We start from the raw sequence: 19,707 nt of genomic DNA on the forward strand, positions 1-19,707 counted from the left end.
TTTAATGAAACTCTTTAAACGGATTATATTAAATTACAATTTAAAATAGTTTGTTAAATAATTCTCATATACCAAGTATATATTAATTCGAAATTTACTTGGTACTTCTTCATAAAAACCGCCGGTAAGAACTCCGATGATTACCATAATATGTTAGATAAATCTAATATGGTAATAATTATAATATCTAGTATTTCTAGACCGCTCACAACTACTAAATCGTTGTATATAGATTTTATATACTCCATATTTTTTTACATTTTCTCGTAAAATACACTAAATGTTAAGGGAAGTTCACCAAAATATAATAGTGAAAACTGTATTTAAATTGGTTAAGCCGTGTCTGAGATGTATTGCCCTTCATAAAAGTTTTTCTCATATACCTTCCATATATAGATACGAATAGTTACATTTTTATATATATGAATAATATATGAATACATAAACATATGGATAGATTTCTTATTATGTATGCAGCTTGCATACATAATAAGAAGAGGCAAGCTTGTACCTATTAATTGTAATATCTATTTGATTGACCTTTTAACCATAAACAGCATTATGTTTACTATTAATTATGTTTTATATATACATGTATTTACATTATTACTAAACACCGGATTAAAAGCATCTGCGTTCCTTTTAAGGAAACAACATAGAGAGAAAAAAAAAATAAAAAAAAAATCAGTCGAATTGATAACCTTTTCTTACAGAAGTCGGTTAAAAATATTTCAAATCCATACCTAAATAAATTAACAATGACAAAACAAACTCTGTACAACTATATTATATGAATATTTTTAGTAATTCAATATTTATTTAAATTTTTATTTCCATTTCTTCGCTCAGGTGTCGAGGTCAAGCCGATTAGTTCCGTCACTCAAACTGCAAATAAAAAAGTTAAAATTCAATAAAAAATAATTTATAGGTAGGTATTTAACAGAAAAAAATATTACAAACTTACATTTGTAGTTCGGTTCATACAAAATCAGTGAGTTTACATATTTGTATTTTCCGTTTAACCTACGACCCTGAATATTGTACGGAACCATCAATGGGCGAATAGAACTCGGCTTAACCGTTTTTTTAGAGATATATTTTATTACAAACAATTTTCATTTTGCCGTCGTGGCGCAGCGACCCAAGGGTGTGACTGTAAAGCGACGGTTGCGAGTTCGATCCCCACTTGAGAAAGTGAAATATTTATTAACGTCTATGCTTCCATTTCTTCTCTCTGGTGTCGAGGCAAAGCGCGCCGTTGAGTTCCGCTACTTAACACGCAGTCTCCAAAATGGACGGAAACTGGGAAACGGAGTGTCTTAACACTAGGTTCTTCCTGTCTACCCTTCTGTGTGCGTATACCATATATAACAGGGGTAGCTTTTACTACCCTGCTATATATAATGTAATGCTTAAAAAGCCCAGTGTTAAGACACTCCTTTCAAGTGAGCAATATTACAATAAAATATATTGCAATAATATTTTATCAGGCACAAAATGTTGTTGTTGTTGTTCTTTAATTATGGCAATCCGAGCGTGCCAGTACAGCACTAATCACTTCGCCAATGTCGTTAAATGGAAAACACACAAAGGGACATAAAATGTTAAATATTATTATTATAGACCATTATTATAGACAAGGACATCGGAAGCTGGAATCCAGAGGTCGCTGTAGAATAGAATATTTCAATTAATGTCAATAGATGTCGCTACAAATTGAATACGGACAATAATATTGAATTTATTTATTAACTTTATATATATATTTTATTTATAACAGTTAACATAAAATTATATTTACCATAAATAATTTATTGTATAGCTCATAAAAAATGTTATATATTTTTCGCAATCCGTTCTTCACTGACTCTGGTATTTTTCTCTGACTGACTCTGTGGTACTCTAAATCAGATTGCCACACACAAACAGTGACTGTCACTGTCACTGTCACTTGTCAGGTGAAAACGAAAATTCCAACAAGAACTCTCTAGTCTCTACCAGACAGCAGTTAATCAGTTATCTTTTTACTGAACACATATACATATACTACTAGATATTCAGATACGTTTCACAACCAGTGTCAAGTGAGCGTCTTTTCAGTTTAAATAAAAACAACGTGTTTATTTTACGAGATAAAATCTTTACTATATTAATTACTGTTATATCGACGTTTTTTGTAGGTACTTAATAGCAACGCGTACTTAACTACTTCAAAATGAATCCTTACCAAGTAAGTAATGTGTGAAAGTGTATCCTATAAGTAGTTTTGCTCGTTTTGTTTATCACAAAATGAATGGATTACACCCTTCGAGAAGGTAATATAGATTTATGTAGATATTTATTTCATTTTAAGGGTCCGCAAAGATACCTTCACAATATTGGATTTAGCAACGCCGCTCCGCAATCGTTCGGAAACCCTATGTCAATGCCAGGCATGCCAACGATGGGTTATCCGGCACCCCCGGCCGGTTACCCTGGTTCAGGCTATCCTCAACCACAAGGCGTACCGCAACCGGGTGGCTATCCCGGCCAGGGTTATCCTCCACCAAGTTCCGCTCAAGGCTACCCTCCTGCTCAAGGTTATCCCTCTGCTCAAGGCTACCCATCTGCTCAAGGCTATCCCTCTCCTCAAGGCTACCCACCTGCTCAAGGCTATCCCTCTGCTCAAGGCTATCCCTCTGCCCAAGGCTATCCTTCTGCTCAAGGCTACCCATCCTCTCAGTCAGCATATTCTCATGGATCTACATCAGGGCCCCCAGTAGTACAGGTAGGTTTCAGAACAAAAGGTACTAAGTCTGTAAGCAGTGTAGCTATATCCTGTATCTATTTATTATTTTGTGATAAGCAAAACATTGTTGTAGGATTTTAAAATGCTTTATTAAATGTGCATTTCTGTGGATTTTTTTTAAATTAATTTAACCAAATAACAGGAAATGTTGTAAATCATTTTAGAAAGCTTATTCAGAAGGATATAATTTGGATAGCTTAACTAACTTTTGCTTAGAACTTCTTAACAAACATCTATTTTTAATAAATAACCTATTTATATCATTTTATTTTATTATTTATTTATTGATCCACCAACATTTGTTTACATCAATACATACAAAAAAGATACATAGTACATGGAACTAAGACTAAATGTAACAAACACTTACAGGTAGATACATCTTGCTATAATAGACCGAAAATAACCTCCTAAGCGTAGAAAACAACACAAAACAAAAAAGAAAATAAAAAAAAATAAAAAAAAAATGTTAAATTTAATATATTTTTAGCATGTTTGATTTTTGGTGTTCAATATTAATCGAATCTTGCTAGTTGAATCAGCATTAATGTCAAATAGGTCACTGTACTCGTTAACCAACTTGCAAAGTCTAGGAACAGGAGAGTTTGACCCAAACACTGTTTTCCGGGGTGGGGGATAAAGGAGGGTTATTATATTACGGGGAAACCTCGCTGGTACACGTATATTAAACTTATTGAGTAGCATTACTTTTCCATATTTTGCTTTTAATATTGTTTTTATATTCTTTCATCACAAACATTGCACTGTTTTGTATAGTTTGAAATTCAAAGTGAAAATTTTACATGACAACATTTATTTAATGTTATAATTCAATATTTAGTCAACCTACATATCCCTAATGAAGTAATTATAATATAACATAAAACATTAGGCCTTACACTGAATATTCTATGAGCATCTTGGTATATATCTTGGAATATTGGCAAAACTGTTCTGCCAGTGTATCAATGAAACAAGAAAACTTGTATCAATGGAAGTCAGGAAGTTGGTATTATTATTTTAACTTATTACTACAGACATATTACAACTTTTGTCTTAACTTCACACAAGGGTTACAGAACATTTAAAAGACCAGAAGAAAAAAATCCTTCCGTATGATGACCCGTCGCTTCTAAATTTAAATTAAAGTAAAAAGTTATAAATTTCATAACATAATAGACTTTACATACCAAAGACAATTTTTTATAAGATAATTAAAAATATATGATAAATTTTCAATCAAGTATTTGGTATTCAGCCGAATAATATCAGTATTAAATACAATAAAATTGGCCCAATAGGCTAAATTACCTAATAGCAGCCAAATATTTATTGCAAGTCTATTCATTAACTAAGAATTATTTTATGTAAATGAAATGTAAAAAGTTATGTAATAATTGTTAATTATCACAAAATAAATTTAAGAACTATATATTGATATCAATGCAACTAAGCCATTTACCTTTTATTACCATTTTTTTTATATACATATTATTATTTATCATGAGGATGTGAGAAAGTAACAAATTTAAATGAAGTTTAAATATTTTGTAAAACAGTTTCCAATTAGTCATCATCACACAGTGATTCACACTCCACACTATTGTACTATTTTAGTGAGATTACATAGTGATAAGTGGCTTGAGTCCAATTGTTTTGTGTTGAATGAAAATGCCGTTCATATATCCCATTTATGATTATTCTTCTACCTCATACATTTTATTTATCTTTAAAAATTTGTATAAAAATATTTTAAATTTCATTAGTTTTTACTTATAAAGTAAAAATTTTACATATACATTAATTTTCTATGCCAATCTTAATACCATGACCTAGATCTACTTATGAAACTCTTTGAAGTAACATGCTAACCAAGTATTTTATAATATTTTTTAATAATAGTTGAAGTATAGAATTAATTTGTTTAATACACTTATATATTTTTGTTTTTGGTCTGTTTCTGTACACAAATATTCAGAAATATTTGTTTATTTTTGAATCAAATGTGTTTGAACTTACCTAGCTATAATAAAATATTATTATTCAATTGACGATTGTCTTTAGAATAAAATAGGACACATTTTCAGTACTTGCTAAAGCTGTAGTTTGAAATTAAGTTTTAAAATGAATATTACTTAGTCCAAGATATAGGTTTAATTACGTCAAGGTATCGCGGCTTAAAAATAATATTAGAGCTTTGTACATAACCAAATCTAATAATTATAGAAATGTTTTAATGTAATTGGGAAAAGGACAGGAAAGTCGTAAATTAATTAATATATAATTTTTAATTATATAAATATTTACGTATTTACTTAGCAAATAACAAGTTGAAAATGTATCATATCATATATTCGACATCAGCTATAAGATGCTCGTACCGTACCTATACGCAGTGGCTCTATTCAAGGAACAGTTTACTGCAATTACATTGTTATGCTCACTTCGTCTCATACATTTATCACAATAAGCGATTCAGTCTTCTCTCTGGCCCCCACTATGGATGTAGTTTAATAGACTGAGTTTTTTTCTTTCAAAATATCTAGTTAATTTGTGTTGGTGTTGTGATGACTGTGCACGAGAGCTTCCTTATATGATTATATCGTTAAAGTCCACTTTGAAACAATTAACATGTCCTCGGTCACGTCGAATTCCAGTATGCGTAGCGTTTACAGAGCATCCATTGGTATACGGCGTGGGTTCAAGTCGTTTCGTTATACGGTAATTCCCTTTCTTGCATTTGCTTGAAATGTGAATAATGGCAAGATATGCTAATTAGGATGTACATCCTGATCCTGGTCATAGGATCTGCATTTGCATAATATACTGTCCTTTGTCTGCGTTGCAGGAGGAATTATGACTTGTTAGCAATGAGATGAACATTCGTTTAATTATTTGTTTTTTATTTAGAAGATATTGCTAAATCATTATTTAAAGTCAGCTTTTGTCGCTAACAAATTGTATTATAACATTTCTAATCTTTTACTAATATATCACGAGTAAATGAAAGAAAGTGCAAACTTTCATATATTCCGTTTGTCCTACAGTCCAAACCAACCGTCGTCCCCGTCAACCCCTTCGACCCCCGCGACGATGCCGCAGTCCTACGCAAGGCTATGAAAGGATTCGGTACTGATGAGAAGGCGATAATACAAGTGTTGACCAGACGAAGCAACGAGCAACGTCTGCGAATTGCTTTCGAGTTCAAAACATTGTATGGAAAGGTATGTAATTTATTTTAGCTCTACGCAATCTCCGCTTTTAGCATGATGAAAAGACTGAAAGAGCAAGTGTTAAGAGCATTTTAGCCCATTGTATTTTTTTTATTTTCACGCTATACCCCGCACTTAACAGTGTAGGCAGAGGGAACCTGGAAATCGATTTTGTTAAAACACTTCCGTTATCCAAAATCCGCCGAAGTCTCGAATGGTGGAACTGAACGCCAATTGTTCTTGATTTACCAAAACGTAATGGAAGTATACGGAAGTATAACGTAATGGAAGTAAATTTACATATTTTAGATATAAGCTATTATTAACTATACTATAGTACTAAAGATGAATAATATTGTTTTCGTTTTTACGAGATAAACGCTTGCCTTAAGTTACAAATGTTAATGAAGGCCACTCTAAGTAATGACCGTTTGTCTACTTTCTCACAGTGTGACAAATTTGGTCTATTACGTTACTTTGACCTATATGTTTATATTACAATATTTTAAGTTAAAATATTTATTTTACCAAAAAAGGCGCTATATAAGGACAGACAGACAATCGATAATCAATTTGCATTTTAGTTAATTCAAAAATAAAAAGGAATAATGGGAGAGATTTGTCATTTAATGAAATAATATTTTATTGTCTTTTTAATAATTTGTAACAATTAATGTATTTTTTAAAATTCTTCAGTTCAGTTCGGTTCTTAATGTATGGCGTGATTTTAAGATTCTTAAATTACTATGTTATTAATTTCTATTATTACCGTCATTGAACTTTTTGTTCAGTTTCTTATAACTTACAATAGGTACAGTTAACAAGTATTTAGTCATATATTTTGTATCCGAGTGAACTATGCGCATAAGTTCAGAAAGCCTAACTTCAGGGCGGCCAGGACTTGTTGACCGTACTGTACGAGCAAATTGACTTAATCAGTCAATGTCAGCTGATGTGCTGTCAACCTATGACATTTGAGCTTCCTTTATAAATAACTATAAATGTATAGAAATCATCTTCGTTATATTGTTGACATAATAAAGTATAATAAGTTTATCTATAATCTAATGTTACCATGCATTTTATCTCTAGGCATGTTTTCAGGATGAAGATATAAAATTTTATGACTTGTTTTACTTTGCCGATATGGCTTCCAAGACAACTTTTTTACTTTACAATAATAATAAACATTCAATAAAATTTAAAAGTCAAAAAATTATAGTTCCTTATAAAATATTATTTGAGGCTCATTAATACAGATTTAAAAGTCTATAACGCTTTTCTTTCTTCACAGGACCTAGTATCAGACCTAAAAAGTGAAACCAGTGGTAAATTTGAAGATCTCCTAGTGGCGCTCATGACTCCCCTACCCCAGTTCTATGCAAAGGAACTCCATGATGCCACAGCCGGTATTGGAACGGACGAAGATGTGCTAATCGAAGTCATGTGCACCATGTCCAACCACGAGATTAATGTTATCAAGCAAGCATATACTGCTAGTGAGTATTCTTTTAAAAGTTAAGATTTTTTCTTTTCTATATGTAGGTATTGATTGTTTTCCATAGCTTTCAATTCATCTAAGATTATGTCTTATTATTTTTCTTTTTCCTAATTATAAAGTTTATCGTATAATTGATTCATAGTAAAATTGATCCTACGATGGTTTTTTTGTTCTATTGGCTCTCTCTTAAATGATGATTTATCATTTTATTTGAATGTTTATAAAATAAATAAATCGACTTTACGCTGTATCCCGCACACAGCACGGTAGACAGAAGGAACTTAGTGTTACGACACCCGTTCCCCACTTTCTGCCGAATTTTGGAGGCATTACGTGTTTTTTGGAGGCAGAACTTTTATAATCTATCTTTTTCTTTGTTTATTTAAGTTTGTTTAGATATTAGATAAAAAATGACTAACTCGTATACATAAAAGCCAAGATACGTTCTATTAAATTAACTTCCTAACCAATTACTGTTTGATTTCGCGTCATTCGAAAATGAGCATAATCCTGAAGCAAGTATAGGATACAAGCAATTCTAAGTGAATGAGCGAATATATAGCATATTCGCTCATTACCGTGAATCCACATACTTGCATTGTGCTAAACATCCTTGAACAGAAATGAACTGTTTCCTCCACATGTACTAAACGTTCCTAAAATAAGAACGTTTCATTATTATGCGTGTAAGTTCTATTATTGAAAATTAGTTTAGTAGAAATATAACATATAGTAGAAATATAACATATAGTATAAATATAATATAACATAGTAGAAGCCATTCGTGGCGCAGGGCCACAAAGTGTGATTAAACGCGACTCGTGGGTTCGATCCCCACTCGAGGCAATTGAATATTTATTTAAATTTATATTTCCATTTCTTCCCTCTAGTGTCGAGGTAAAACTCGGCGTTGAGTTTCGCCACTCAACACGCAATGCCCCGAAAAGTTTGGCGGAAAGTGGGGGACGGAGTGTTTTAACAGTTCCCTCTGCCTACCCTGCTGTATGCGGGATACAGCGTGAAGCTGGTATTACATTTTACGTATTCAATATCTGAAAGCAAGTATGACTTGTAATTGGTTACACACAATTAAAATGTTTGAAATGCTCGTTATTTACACTGATAAGGCCTATTGATGAATCATTTAAATATGAACTTCAGTTTTTCTTTTCAAACTGTCATGGCTGTAAACATAGTAAATCTTTATTATTAATTAGTATATTTTAGCATATAGTTTATTTATTTATTTTTTCATTGATATTGTTATCGTTCTCTTTATAAATAGAAATAATATATTTAATTAATACATTTTTACTGATTGTCGCCATATAAAAATGAAGGATGCAGGGTAACTGCCTGTTTAAAAAACGTACTCTATTTATGTAAGATGAATTGCTATCATCGCTCTCACTTGACCTATTTTCATGTTAGACCATTAATCGATTGTCCCGTTTGCCAGTGGATAGCTATTAGGCTGTTTGGAACGTAACGTTTCGAAGGTCAGTCCATCGAACATACAGATATATTATTACTTTGTCATTGCAAATTTTCTGGTGGAACTTAACGCTGCAATAATACATTCTCCCGTGCGGGAGTCAAACCCTCAATCATCAAGGTTGAAGTGATTAAGCAGTCAGGTCGATAACCTGTTTTTGAAATTAGTCACCTCGAGATAGTTGTTAAGTCTCTTATATGTGGTATTTTTATAGCCTGTGTTATGTTTTTAACTAAGATTGTTAAAGTTGATACTTATATAGCTCTCAGCTAAGTAAATTAAATAGATGACTATGAAATCAAAAAGTAAAATCTAGTCTAGTAAAATGAATTGAAGTTGCGTCCCGCCTATATATGCTAAGATCTTTCAAATAATGAACGAAAGTTTTTTATGCGGTATTTTTCATTAAAAAATAAGATGATTCAAGAGGAAGGTTCATGTGTATATGTACTTAATTTATTTACATTTATTTTTTATTGATACTGAAAATATTAATTTGTTTTGTGATGCCGTAATATAGTAGATGCGATGATTTTATAATAAAGTAGGTTCGCGCGGGCGAAGCCGCAAACGGAACACTCTTAACACATTTAAAAGATTATAAGAATAATCTTTACTGTTCAACAAACAAACAACTTGGTAGTACCACCTAGTTCTAGGGCAGACAATGCTGACATTTTTATCTTGATTGACGATTCAAAATTGTTTGAAAAGACTAGGAGTAATAGTGTAGTAATTAGTTACCGTATAATTTTGAATTCATGATTTTTGATAAAGTTAATAATATAACTCAATGAAGGCTTAGAGAAATTGAAGGCTCTTTTTGGCAGAGATAACCTAGTGTCAGAACTCTATTACCAATTTTCCGTATAATTATCGATACATTATTGATTCACGTAACTCAACGCCATGATTTTTCTTACTGGGACCCATATTCATTGCGTTTGCACTCAGAAGCTGTGTCATTACATGATATTCATTAGATCTTATTAAATTAATAGTTTTTATACCTATGTTCTTATACATCCTATAATATAATTACATAGTTATATTTTTTTCCTCGTAGTCGCCGGTGAGTCATCAGTGACGTGGAATTATTATTGTGAAAGAGGAAAACGTTACTTATATAGGGCTCGGTTGTTTCGATGCCAAATGGTCTATTAGTGATATTTTTTTATATAGAGGCTTTTTATAGAGTTTTTTTGTCAATTTTTGATAAAGTAATTTATCCCTTACATAGCAGAGTAGGCAAACCCGGGAACACTTTCGAAACTTGAGAATAATATTTTAATTTTCAATTTTCTTTTTATATTGACCTCTTGCAATCCCTCGTAAAACCATTAAGAAAAGAGGTTAAAGGCTTATAATAGGTTATAAAATTTCCTTTTAATATTCGACGCTACTTTCGCCAGTATTGTGTACCTACTATGAATAATTTATGAGAACGTACACCAAAATGTTACTTTCACAACATAATACGTTTATGATGGCTGAGACGAAATAAATAATATACGAGTATGTGAATTTTCTTAACTTAATTTCTATTTGGTTCAAGTTCACTTTTCTCCATTTTGCATGATAGGCTAAGATACTGTATTATATACTTGGTATTGCACGCCATTATTTTTTATATAGTATATAAATGGTATATGTATATGATTGACATACGTTTGTTTCGTAGAATCGTAGAACGGGTTATTAATAACATCGATTCACATTATTTTCTATACTATGCTGCCAATAAATCATTAAAAGAATTCTTTTACAAGCTTTTACTTAGGTTTAAGTTAATTAATAATAAAAGCGAGAGAAAAGAATCACTACGTATAAAAGTAGATAAACGGGATCCTCATATAATGAATGTAATTTACGTATTTTCTTACTGTGTCATTTGATAGAGTCGTATCATTATTCCCACTGTATAGAAAATTATTTGCAATGAATTATCCTAGCTTTTTTAGTTTCACACTGTCCCGAATATAGCAGGAGTACTTACTTGCCATCTCTCTCGTCTTGCCATCACTCTCATCTTGCATACATGCGAAAAGTGTTTGTCAATTTTAGAGGCATTGCGTGTTGAGTGGCGGAATTCAACACCGGGCTTCGCCTTGTTATTAAACTTAGGAAATGAAAAAATACCAATTCATTACTCCAAGTGGGGATCGAACCCACAACCTTGAAGCTTGAAGTCAAACGCTTGCACCACTGCACCACGATGGCCTCAAAAGGATAACTATCCTAGTTTTTCCTGCATATTATGAAAAATAAGCGAAGAAAGAAAATATGTTGCTATGTATAAATTGTAGGTATGCTTACACTTACATAAAATCGCTCTTAGAACAAATTAATCAAATAATGGCACATATTATACTAACCTACGTACTTATATCAACATAGATATATATGTTTTGCTATACGATCACAGACTACTGTTGTTTCATTTATGTATTGCTTTAGTAATTTATTATTCTCTATGCCTAGGAATTATCAATCGACTAAGTGGTTCCAACTTTACGGTCCGTTACATACAAGAATATTTCTTAGTTCGAAACTAATACTTAGTTTAAAATGTCATTTTTTTTAGATATAGCACCTTAGAATTGCAATTCACGAGTTTTAATTATAACAAATAGTTTTAACTACATAAAATATGGTAATAATCCACTACTAACTGTGTTTAATTTAGCTAATGGAAAACGAAAGCTATCCATTAATTAGATTAAAAAGTAGCTTCAATATATATATATAGCAATTCAAAGTAATTGATTCAAAATGGTTTCTACTATATCTATTTATCGATGACATCGTGGATTAGCGACGCGGCGCAGGTTCTGGGTTCGATTCCCATATGGGGATAAGTATTTTCATTTTCTGGGTCTGGTAACGAGGCAAAAGTGCGGCGTTGACTACCACGGCCACTCAACACGCAATGCCTCCAGAACTCGGCGGAAAATGGAGAACGGAGTTTCTTCACACTAGGGGTTGTCTATCTAAATATTATGTCTATTTACAATTACTTAAAGCTATTATTTATTTTTGTATATGACACTTGTTTATAGATTTATATATTTTTTCAGTGTACGGAACTCTCCTTGAGGATGACTTACGCGGTGACACCTCAGGCAACTTTAAGAGACTGATGACTTCACTATGCATGGTAAGTACATTGTGAACTCATATTAATAATGTGAATGTATTAATTATTAAATTAAAAAAAAAATCTTTTATTACATTTTTTTAGTAATAATAATTAGTCATGAAATATCAGACTACACACTGGATGATTGTGGGTTCGAACCCTACTCAATAAACTGAAGGAAATATCTTTCCCCTCGTCAAATCAAACAAAGTTCCATCTTCTTAAATCCAATGACCATACTTGATAATAAAAAATCAGGAAAACTAAAAAAGTAAAAAGTTTCCTCAGAGGTTAAAATTTTGAAGAACTGAGTGGTTTATATTTAAGTTGTCTGCCAACCTTATAGTAATATATGGGATATGCGTAAAAATAAGGCCAATCGTGTTTCGTACACGCCGCCTTAATACAACATTGCAAAACCATTGGTTTTGGATACGATTTTTCATACGATAGAATTACTAATTCTAGTGAATTATTTGTATTAAAGTAGTTTTTTTTTATTACTATGGGTTGGTTATAAACAGTGGCGTTGGGTTCCGCCACATTATATTTGATGTCAAGTTTAGGAGAAAAATTCAGAACGGGGTGTTTTCTAACTAGGTTCTCTCTGCGTACTTGATAAAATAAGGGAAGAGCGTAAAACATAAACAAAATATAATATAGTTGGCCAACTCTTTAAAGTTATAGGAAGTTTTCTCATTTAAAGCAAGTAAGTGATGAAATGCATGCCCTGTAATATTTTAATATCACTAACTACTTACCTACTATGTTTATTTATTATATATGCATATGCATTACGTCACTAATAATTTCTTGTAATATTATTTTAAGCTACTAGTTGCATGTTAGATACTCTTTTCTCACTCGCTTCTTTCTATCCTTATAGGGTAAAACCCGGATAGTTGCCACACTTTTTGAAAAAGCTCTTTTGTTAGGAATGTATACCCTTACAGTACCTATTCAATGTGTGTTCTTAAACATAGTATATTAATCTTCTAACTTAGCCAACAAAATACACTCCAAAATGGTAATTAAGTATCCAAAATAATAATTAAATATTACTATTTATTTTAAAGGTAGAACAACAAAAAAAATATGAAATTACTTTGGCATAGCATCTATTAAATAAGTATTCAGTTCTAATTACTTACTGAGATCCTTTATAATTATTACCCAAACAATACTTAAAAGTACTAAGGTTTTAAAATTTTAAATTTGAACATGTAATTTTTTAATTTAAAAAAATAATTAAATATTAGTATTTATCTTAAATATTAAAAATAATTATGGGAATAAGTTTGGCATTAGTATTGATTATTACCAGAAGCCAAGGTTTTCAATTTGCCACATCTCATGCAATGGTTTTTGAATGTTGTACAAGTTACATGCAACCACATTCGACACATCTCACATTGTATCCAATCTGATTTTGATTTAGTTAAATTATAATTTTGAAAACATTCTACACAATAATTATCAACTTTAACTTCTTTGTTGGTACTTCATTTTTTTGAATTTGCTAATATTGCTATTTTAAATTTCTTAAGATTCGAAAGGTCATAAATGCGGGATATTTCGTTGATACTTTTTTGTTTTTTATTTAGATCTTCGAACGCAAGTGCTAAGCTATCTTCTGTCCAGCTGATGTGGCGCGGCACCACACCTGGCTTTCGTTTATACTTGCGAGGCATTTTGCTATTGAGAATTTATTTTATTTAAGATAAACTATAGTAAAGCCCAATAAAAATATCACCAAGAAAAAAAGGTAAAACCAAATGAAAAAAATAACTAAGAAAAAAATCTGTTTGCTCGTTAAAATGTGTAGTTACGGATAGTTGCCCCAGGGCAACAATCCGCAAAAGACAGTAAGGCAACTATCCTTTTTGATACGGATACTTGCCCTTTTTATTTACAAAATAAATAAAACATATTTAACAACAAAACGTTTATTACAGTGCAATTTAAACTCTAATGCAATCAAAGAAATAATTATTTTACTGAAACCGCAATTAGTTATAATTATATTTAACGGAGATTACTTGCCAATATAATTCTGACGCTCGTCAAAGTATCGTCGCGGAAGATTTTTACTCACACGGACAAAACTCGTGCACCTACTTCGACAGCTGATGCGGCACCGAGTCCTACGCGGGGGACGCTTCTTATTATGATCAAAAAGAAACACTGACAACACGTCTAACATAGAGCATTTGAAACTGAGGCATGTATCCGTCCGAGGCAACTATCCGGGCTTTACCCTATTTATTTAGATTTTCTTTTCTTTCTTCTTTTTGTTTATCTTTCGTTTTCCCTTTATTTACATTGCTTTTGTTGAAAGATGTTTCTTAATTTTTTTTAGTCACACATTTTGCAAGCTTATTTGAGTTGATTTTTGCAATAAATAAAGGGAAAATGATACGACCTATCGCTTCTATTATATAATTTTTCAATGTTGTTAAGTATAGCTTTTACAGGGTAACCGGTCTGAAGAATTCCACGTGGACCAGGAGAGGGCTAGAGAAGACGCCAGAAGCCTGCTGCAAGCTGGTATGTCGTTTTGAATTAATTTCTTTATTCAAGTTAGTCTGCAATTAAATAGAACTACACATCGTCGGCTTGGAGTGTACATCTGTTAAATTCCATTTTTGTTCCTTCGTTATGTAATTTTTTTTCTATTCGAAAGTATTAAAAATACATAATTGACCTTTGATTGGTTCATATTTGTTTACCTATATATGTATGCTATATATACTATATAATTAATTACTTTTTGTGCTTAAAATATTCAACTGAGTCTAATGCATAGAATCTATTATCTGATAATTGATTTTGATGATATTTATATTAAATTTACAGGTGAACTCCGTCTAGGAACAGATGAGTCGGTGTTCAACGCAGTGTTATGTTCTCGCTCTTTTCCACAACTGGCTGCCATATTCCAAGAATATCATTTCCTTACTGGTCATGATATTGATGATGCCATCAAGGCTGAGTTTTCTGGTGATCTGGAGAAAGCCATGCGAGCTATTGGTAAGGACCTTTTGTTGAAATTAATAGATTATTCTATAGGACATACTTGGAAATTAAATTATTATTAATATTATTATTTAACAATGTACTTTGGTGTCGTTAGAAAAAAGTTTAGTAGAATCTTGATATTCAACAACCATTTAAGAAATATAATAGAAACGCAATCTAATTTGTTATTAGAATACTAAAAACGAATATATTTCAATTTTTTTACAGTAAAAGTGGTACGCAACAAGCCATTATTCTTCGCGGAACGGCTCCACAAGTCGATGAAGGGCTTAGGCACAAACGATCGTCAGTTAATACGCATAATGGTGACCCGATGTGAAGTCGACCTCGGGGACATAGCTGACATGTTCCAATCGAAATATGGAGAAACTTTGCAGAGTTGGATAGAGGTGGGTTTACTTTATATTCTATCGAATATTAAAAATAAATTAAAGCAGCTTTACGCTGTATCCCACACACAGCAAGTCAGGCAGAAGAAGTCTAGTGTTAAGACACTTTGTTCCCCACTTTCAATTCAGGAGACATTGCGTATTGAGTGACGGAACTCAACACTGCACTTTGCCTCGACACCAGAGCAAAGAAATGGAAATGCAAATGGCCAAATTAATTCATGGATTGTCGCCTTTATTAACAACCACCGAGGTGTGAGACGGTGCCTTGATACAAGATTTTCTTTTTCTGCAAATGTGGTCGTTTTTCGCTAATTCTGTTTTATATTTTTCTGCTTGTTAAGTAATAATGCGAAGTAGGCTCCTGTAATGGATTTTTTTAAGTTTATATTAATTTCGTTATTAATGATAGCGGCGAGCCCCCATACACTGAATCCAAATAGAAAATAGATTTTCTATTTTCACAAGAAGATTCACACCCTTTACACAAATAACTAACTGCGCGTCCAAAATGGCAGAAACTTGAACAATTAAATTCACTACCTTTTATTTAAGAATACTGTCATTTGACGTTGAGGTAGAAAACTTCTTGGACTACTTTTGTAGTTATAATAACCAGAGCAGAATAATAAAAATAATTGTATTATAACTTTGTGACCTTGAATAATAATGTTTTATCACTTTGACCTATTTTAACCATTCATTTGTAAATTTTACGACAGTAAGCCTTGGAAGTCATGATGAGAAACGTATTTTTTAATATTTTTATTATGAGATTAACTAAAACTCACATGACGAATAATAAAATGGATTAGAAAATCCTTTTGCAAACATATTATGTTTGGACAGACATAGGAAATATAGTGAAAGAATGTAATGATTAAGACTGATTGTGTTTTGGAAGTATGGTAGTATGATTCTTTAATATTTATTCAAAGATAAAGCATGTAATAAACCATTTTTTGTGCTTGTATCACTATGAGTAATTTTGTAATCATTTTTATATGACATAGTTCACACATCTCTGTTACTCTTTAGAACAAAAAGACCTAAAATTGGGCGTAGAATGCGTTGAATGTCTTAACATTGGGTTCCCTCAGCCCATGTACTCAGCTAAGCGGAGACAAGCGTGAAGCTGTAAAATAATTATAATTATATAAAATAACTACAATTAGAGTTCAACGGCCATCATCGCTAAAGTTTTTAATTTTGTTTCAGGATGATTGTTCCGGCTACTACAAGAAGTGTCTTCTGGGTTTACTCGGCCTTTACTAGGCTGAAAAGATAAAAGGAAACGAAATATGTTGAATCTATGGATGTTTTTGCCACCGTCAATCTCTTTAAGATCTTTATTTACACTTCGAATAGCTTTTTCATTTAAAACTTTTTTTAAATATTACTTATTAATTAAATTAGATTTTTGATAACTTTCCTTTCTTTGAAAAGATAAATTTATGTGTAAGAAAATTATAATAGTATTCTTAGGTTTTAGATTGCTCAGTTAGCACTTTTGATTATGTGTTTTGTTAATATTTTATTTCAATTGATAAAGTTTTTCAGATAACGATGGTATAACATATAATAAATTTATTTTTACTAGGGTAATCTGAGCTATATTGGCTGCCAATCTAAATTAAAAAATGAAAAGCTTAATAAAGTTAATTATTAAAAAAATATAATAAAAGATACATTGAGAACATAACATTGACCGAATGTTATGTTCCTGAGAATACAGTAAAACTGAAAACATACATTTACATTTACAAATTATTATAATATATATAATCTATAACATTTAAAAAATATAAGTACAATATACAATTAGTTCGTTGCTTAAAGTGCCTTTAGACTCGTAAAGAGATTTAGCTTTCTGCATTAAAAGTAAGGTGCTTATAAATTATAATGTCAGTATAGATTTAATAATAAATCGAAATATTGTAATATTAAATAATACATATATTAATCTGTTTTTCTTACGCAGTCTTTCTTTTTAAACTTAATTTGAATCTCATTTATTTGAAGCCTTAGTGCAATCAAACCACCAAAATACAAAATGTTGAGGTACATCTTGGATTTTATGTAAATGACTTCAAATATATGTCACAAATTCATAATTTGATACTTATAAAGTACAATTCTTTAAACATTTTTTGATGTAACTCGATTGCGATTTTTAGCACTAATATCATACACACTAAGCACTCAACATATTGAATGAAAATATAAAAAAATCTTATAAAAGGACATTTTTGAACTCTATACATTCAAGGTGAAAGAAGTAAGACTACATCTGTAGTACAGTTTATGAGAATGCAAAACAATGAGTTTATCGAATGAATGGATATAAAATCTGCGTATTTATAAAACAATTTGTTTAAATAACAATATTTTTCATAGTGCTAAGTAAGTATTTTTTGTATGAAAATATATTGTTATACTGTTTTTGCTTTAATGTAAACCTATATATAAGACAATAACTATAATGTAATATACACAATTATTGCCCCAATAATTAATAAGAAATGCATAAAAGTTAGCCTAAATTACAGACTGTGTATTGAAGACTTAAAAAAAACTTAAAAGTTCTGCATTATTTAGATATTATTTATAATACAAATCTATTATTCTATTATGATTTTATATGTTTATGTATATGTTATATAGTGATTAATCTCTTCATAGTGTGGTGTTATAAATAATAAAAATGCAAAAATTGTTTTTTTTTTTGGTAATTGTTGTTACCTTGAATGATATAATTTTATTTTCAAAATGCTATTCTTACAAGAAAGACTTCTGAAGTCAATAACGTTTGAATGTTGATTTTTACCTTAAATGTTATATAAATTGTTAAAATTACTGCTAATCACATACTATAATAGATTTAAGTGCATATTGATTATATTATATGTTTTATACCTATTAAAATAATATTAAGCTTACGGCCATTTTATTTCATTTTACACAATAATATTAGATTGTTTGACGCAAATAATTTCCATATTTATTTACTTTGTTTTAATACTTGAATCTCTGCATATTTATTGTATTTTTTTATAAAAAAATAAAATAAAAATTATTAAAAAAAATATATCGTGTAAAATTATCTAATTTAAAATTAAAATTGTTTTTATTGTTTAGTTAAAAGGAATATTTATATTTTTTACAATTATCTGTGTATAATATGTCTAACAAGTAAATTCTAAAATGTGTCATATAAAGCAATATTTTTTTTTCAAGGAAACAGTAATATATGTGATTCATATAATTATTAACACACATTCAGCTTCGTCCTTGTTGATATAAGTGCCTATGGAAACTTCAATAGACTTAAAAGAAAGCATTTTATAATTACAATAAATATAATATTAAGTCAAAAAGTACATTTTTCAAAAGATTCATCTCTATAATATTTATTATATAAAAATGGCTAAATCACTTGTGTACGCTTTAAATGTATAACCGACAGTGCTAATTGCGGCCAACGTTTTTTATATAAGTTACATTTCTTTATGAATAAATTTTATTATTAATCACCAAAGTCTTTTATTTATTTAATAGTTTTATTAGTAGACAGAGAAAACCTAGTTGCTGCACTGTTTTTTCTTTTTTTTTTTTGTTTAAAATATCATGTACGGCGTGGCAGAATAAAGATGGCGATAAACGCCGTAGTCTGCTTCATAACACGAATTCATCTAAATTGTAGTGTTTATTTATAAAAAATTGCCAAGCGAAATTTTCTTTGATAAATTTCGTATGTATATCCAGCTTTAATAATAAAAATTCTTTGTACTTGTAATAATGAGAAACCTACTTCATTAGCAAATAAAATATAAACATAAATCGTTAAATAAAAAAATTGCGTATAATATACTATACGTATTTAAGGACTACACGATTCTAAGCACGTTTTATTTTATCACACAATTTCGTATTTCTAAACTTGTCATTAATATAATTGAAATAAACAAAATCAGTTAAAACATTTATTTTGAATCAAAACAACAATAAAATTGATTGATTTGCAGCAAAAATCCTCTTGAAAGTAAAATACCAATCCTTTTGAAAGTAAAATACCAAAAAAAAATTATAATAAATTAATATTTCTTTGTTATCTGTAACACAAAACTTCGTAATAAAATTAACA

At 30.4% G+C, this 19,707-nt stretch overlaps 1 protein-coding gene across 3 annotated transcripts; it reads left to right on the forward strand.

The window, feature by feature from the left end:
* The first annotated feature begins 1,932 nt into the window (after window positions 1–1,932).
* On the forward strand, window positions 1,933–19,101 carry LOC146527846 (annexin B9-like). Of its 3 annotated transcripts, XM_085204737.1 has the most exons (10): window positions 1,933–2,084; window positions 2,181–2,230; window positions 2,354–2,767; window positions 5,836–6,012; window positions 7,295–7,499; window positions 12,074–12,153; window positions 14,601–14,682; window positions 14,992–15,165; window positions 15,382–15,563; window positions 16,782–19,101. In XM_085204737.1, the coding sequence occupies exons 2-10, from the start codon at window positions 2,216–2,218 to the stop codon at window positions 16,836–16,838; spliced, it is 1,386 nt and encodes a 461-aa protein (XP_085060863.1). In that variant the 5' UTR covers window positions 1,933–2,084; window positions 2,181–2,215; the 3' UTR covers window positions 16,839–19,101. The 3 variants fall into 3 exon arrangements, with proteins under 3 accessions (XP_085060863.1, XP_085060865.1, XP_085060864.1); XM_085204739.1 differs by lacking the exon at window positions 2,354–2,767 and having other exon boundaries at window positions 1,935–2,084; window positions 14,610–14,682; XM_085204738.1 differs by having other exon boundaries at window positions 1,983–2,230; window positions 14,610–14,682.
* The last annotated feature ends 606 nt before the right edge of the window (window positions 19,102–19,707 follow it).

Source organism: Heliconius melpomene, chromosome 20, assembly GCF_056956725.1.
Source record: "Heliconius melpomene rosina isolate 202511_hmr_F chromosome 20, ASM5695672v1, whole genome shotgun sequence".
Lineage (NCBI taxonomy): Eukaryota > Metazoa > Arthropoda > Insecta > Lepidoptera > Nymphalidae > Heliconius > Heliconius melpomene.

What these genes read in the sequence shown, in the direction of transcription:
- LOC146527846 (XM_085204737.1), top strand. An exon ending in TCAAAACATTGTATGGAAAG is followed by an intron (nt 6,013 to 7,294) that starts GTATGTAATTTA and finishes CTTTCTTCACAG; the next exon opens with GACCTAGTATCAGACCTAAA. An exon ending in CTTTGCAGAGTTGGATAGAG is followed by an intron (nt 15,564 to 16,781) that starts GTGGGTTTACTT and finishes ATTTTGTTTCAG; the next exon opens with GATGATTGTTCCGGCTACTA.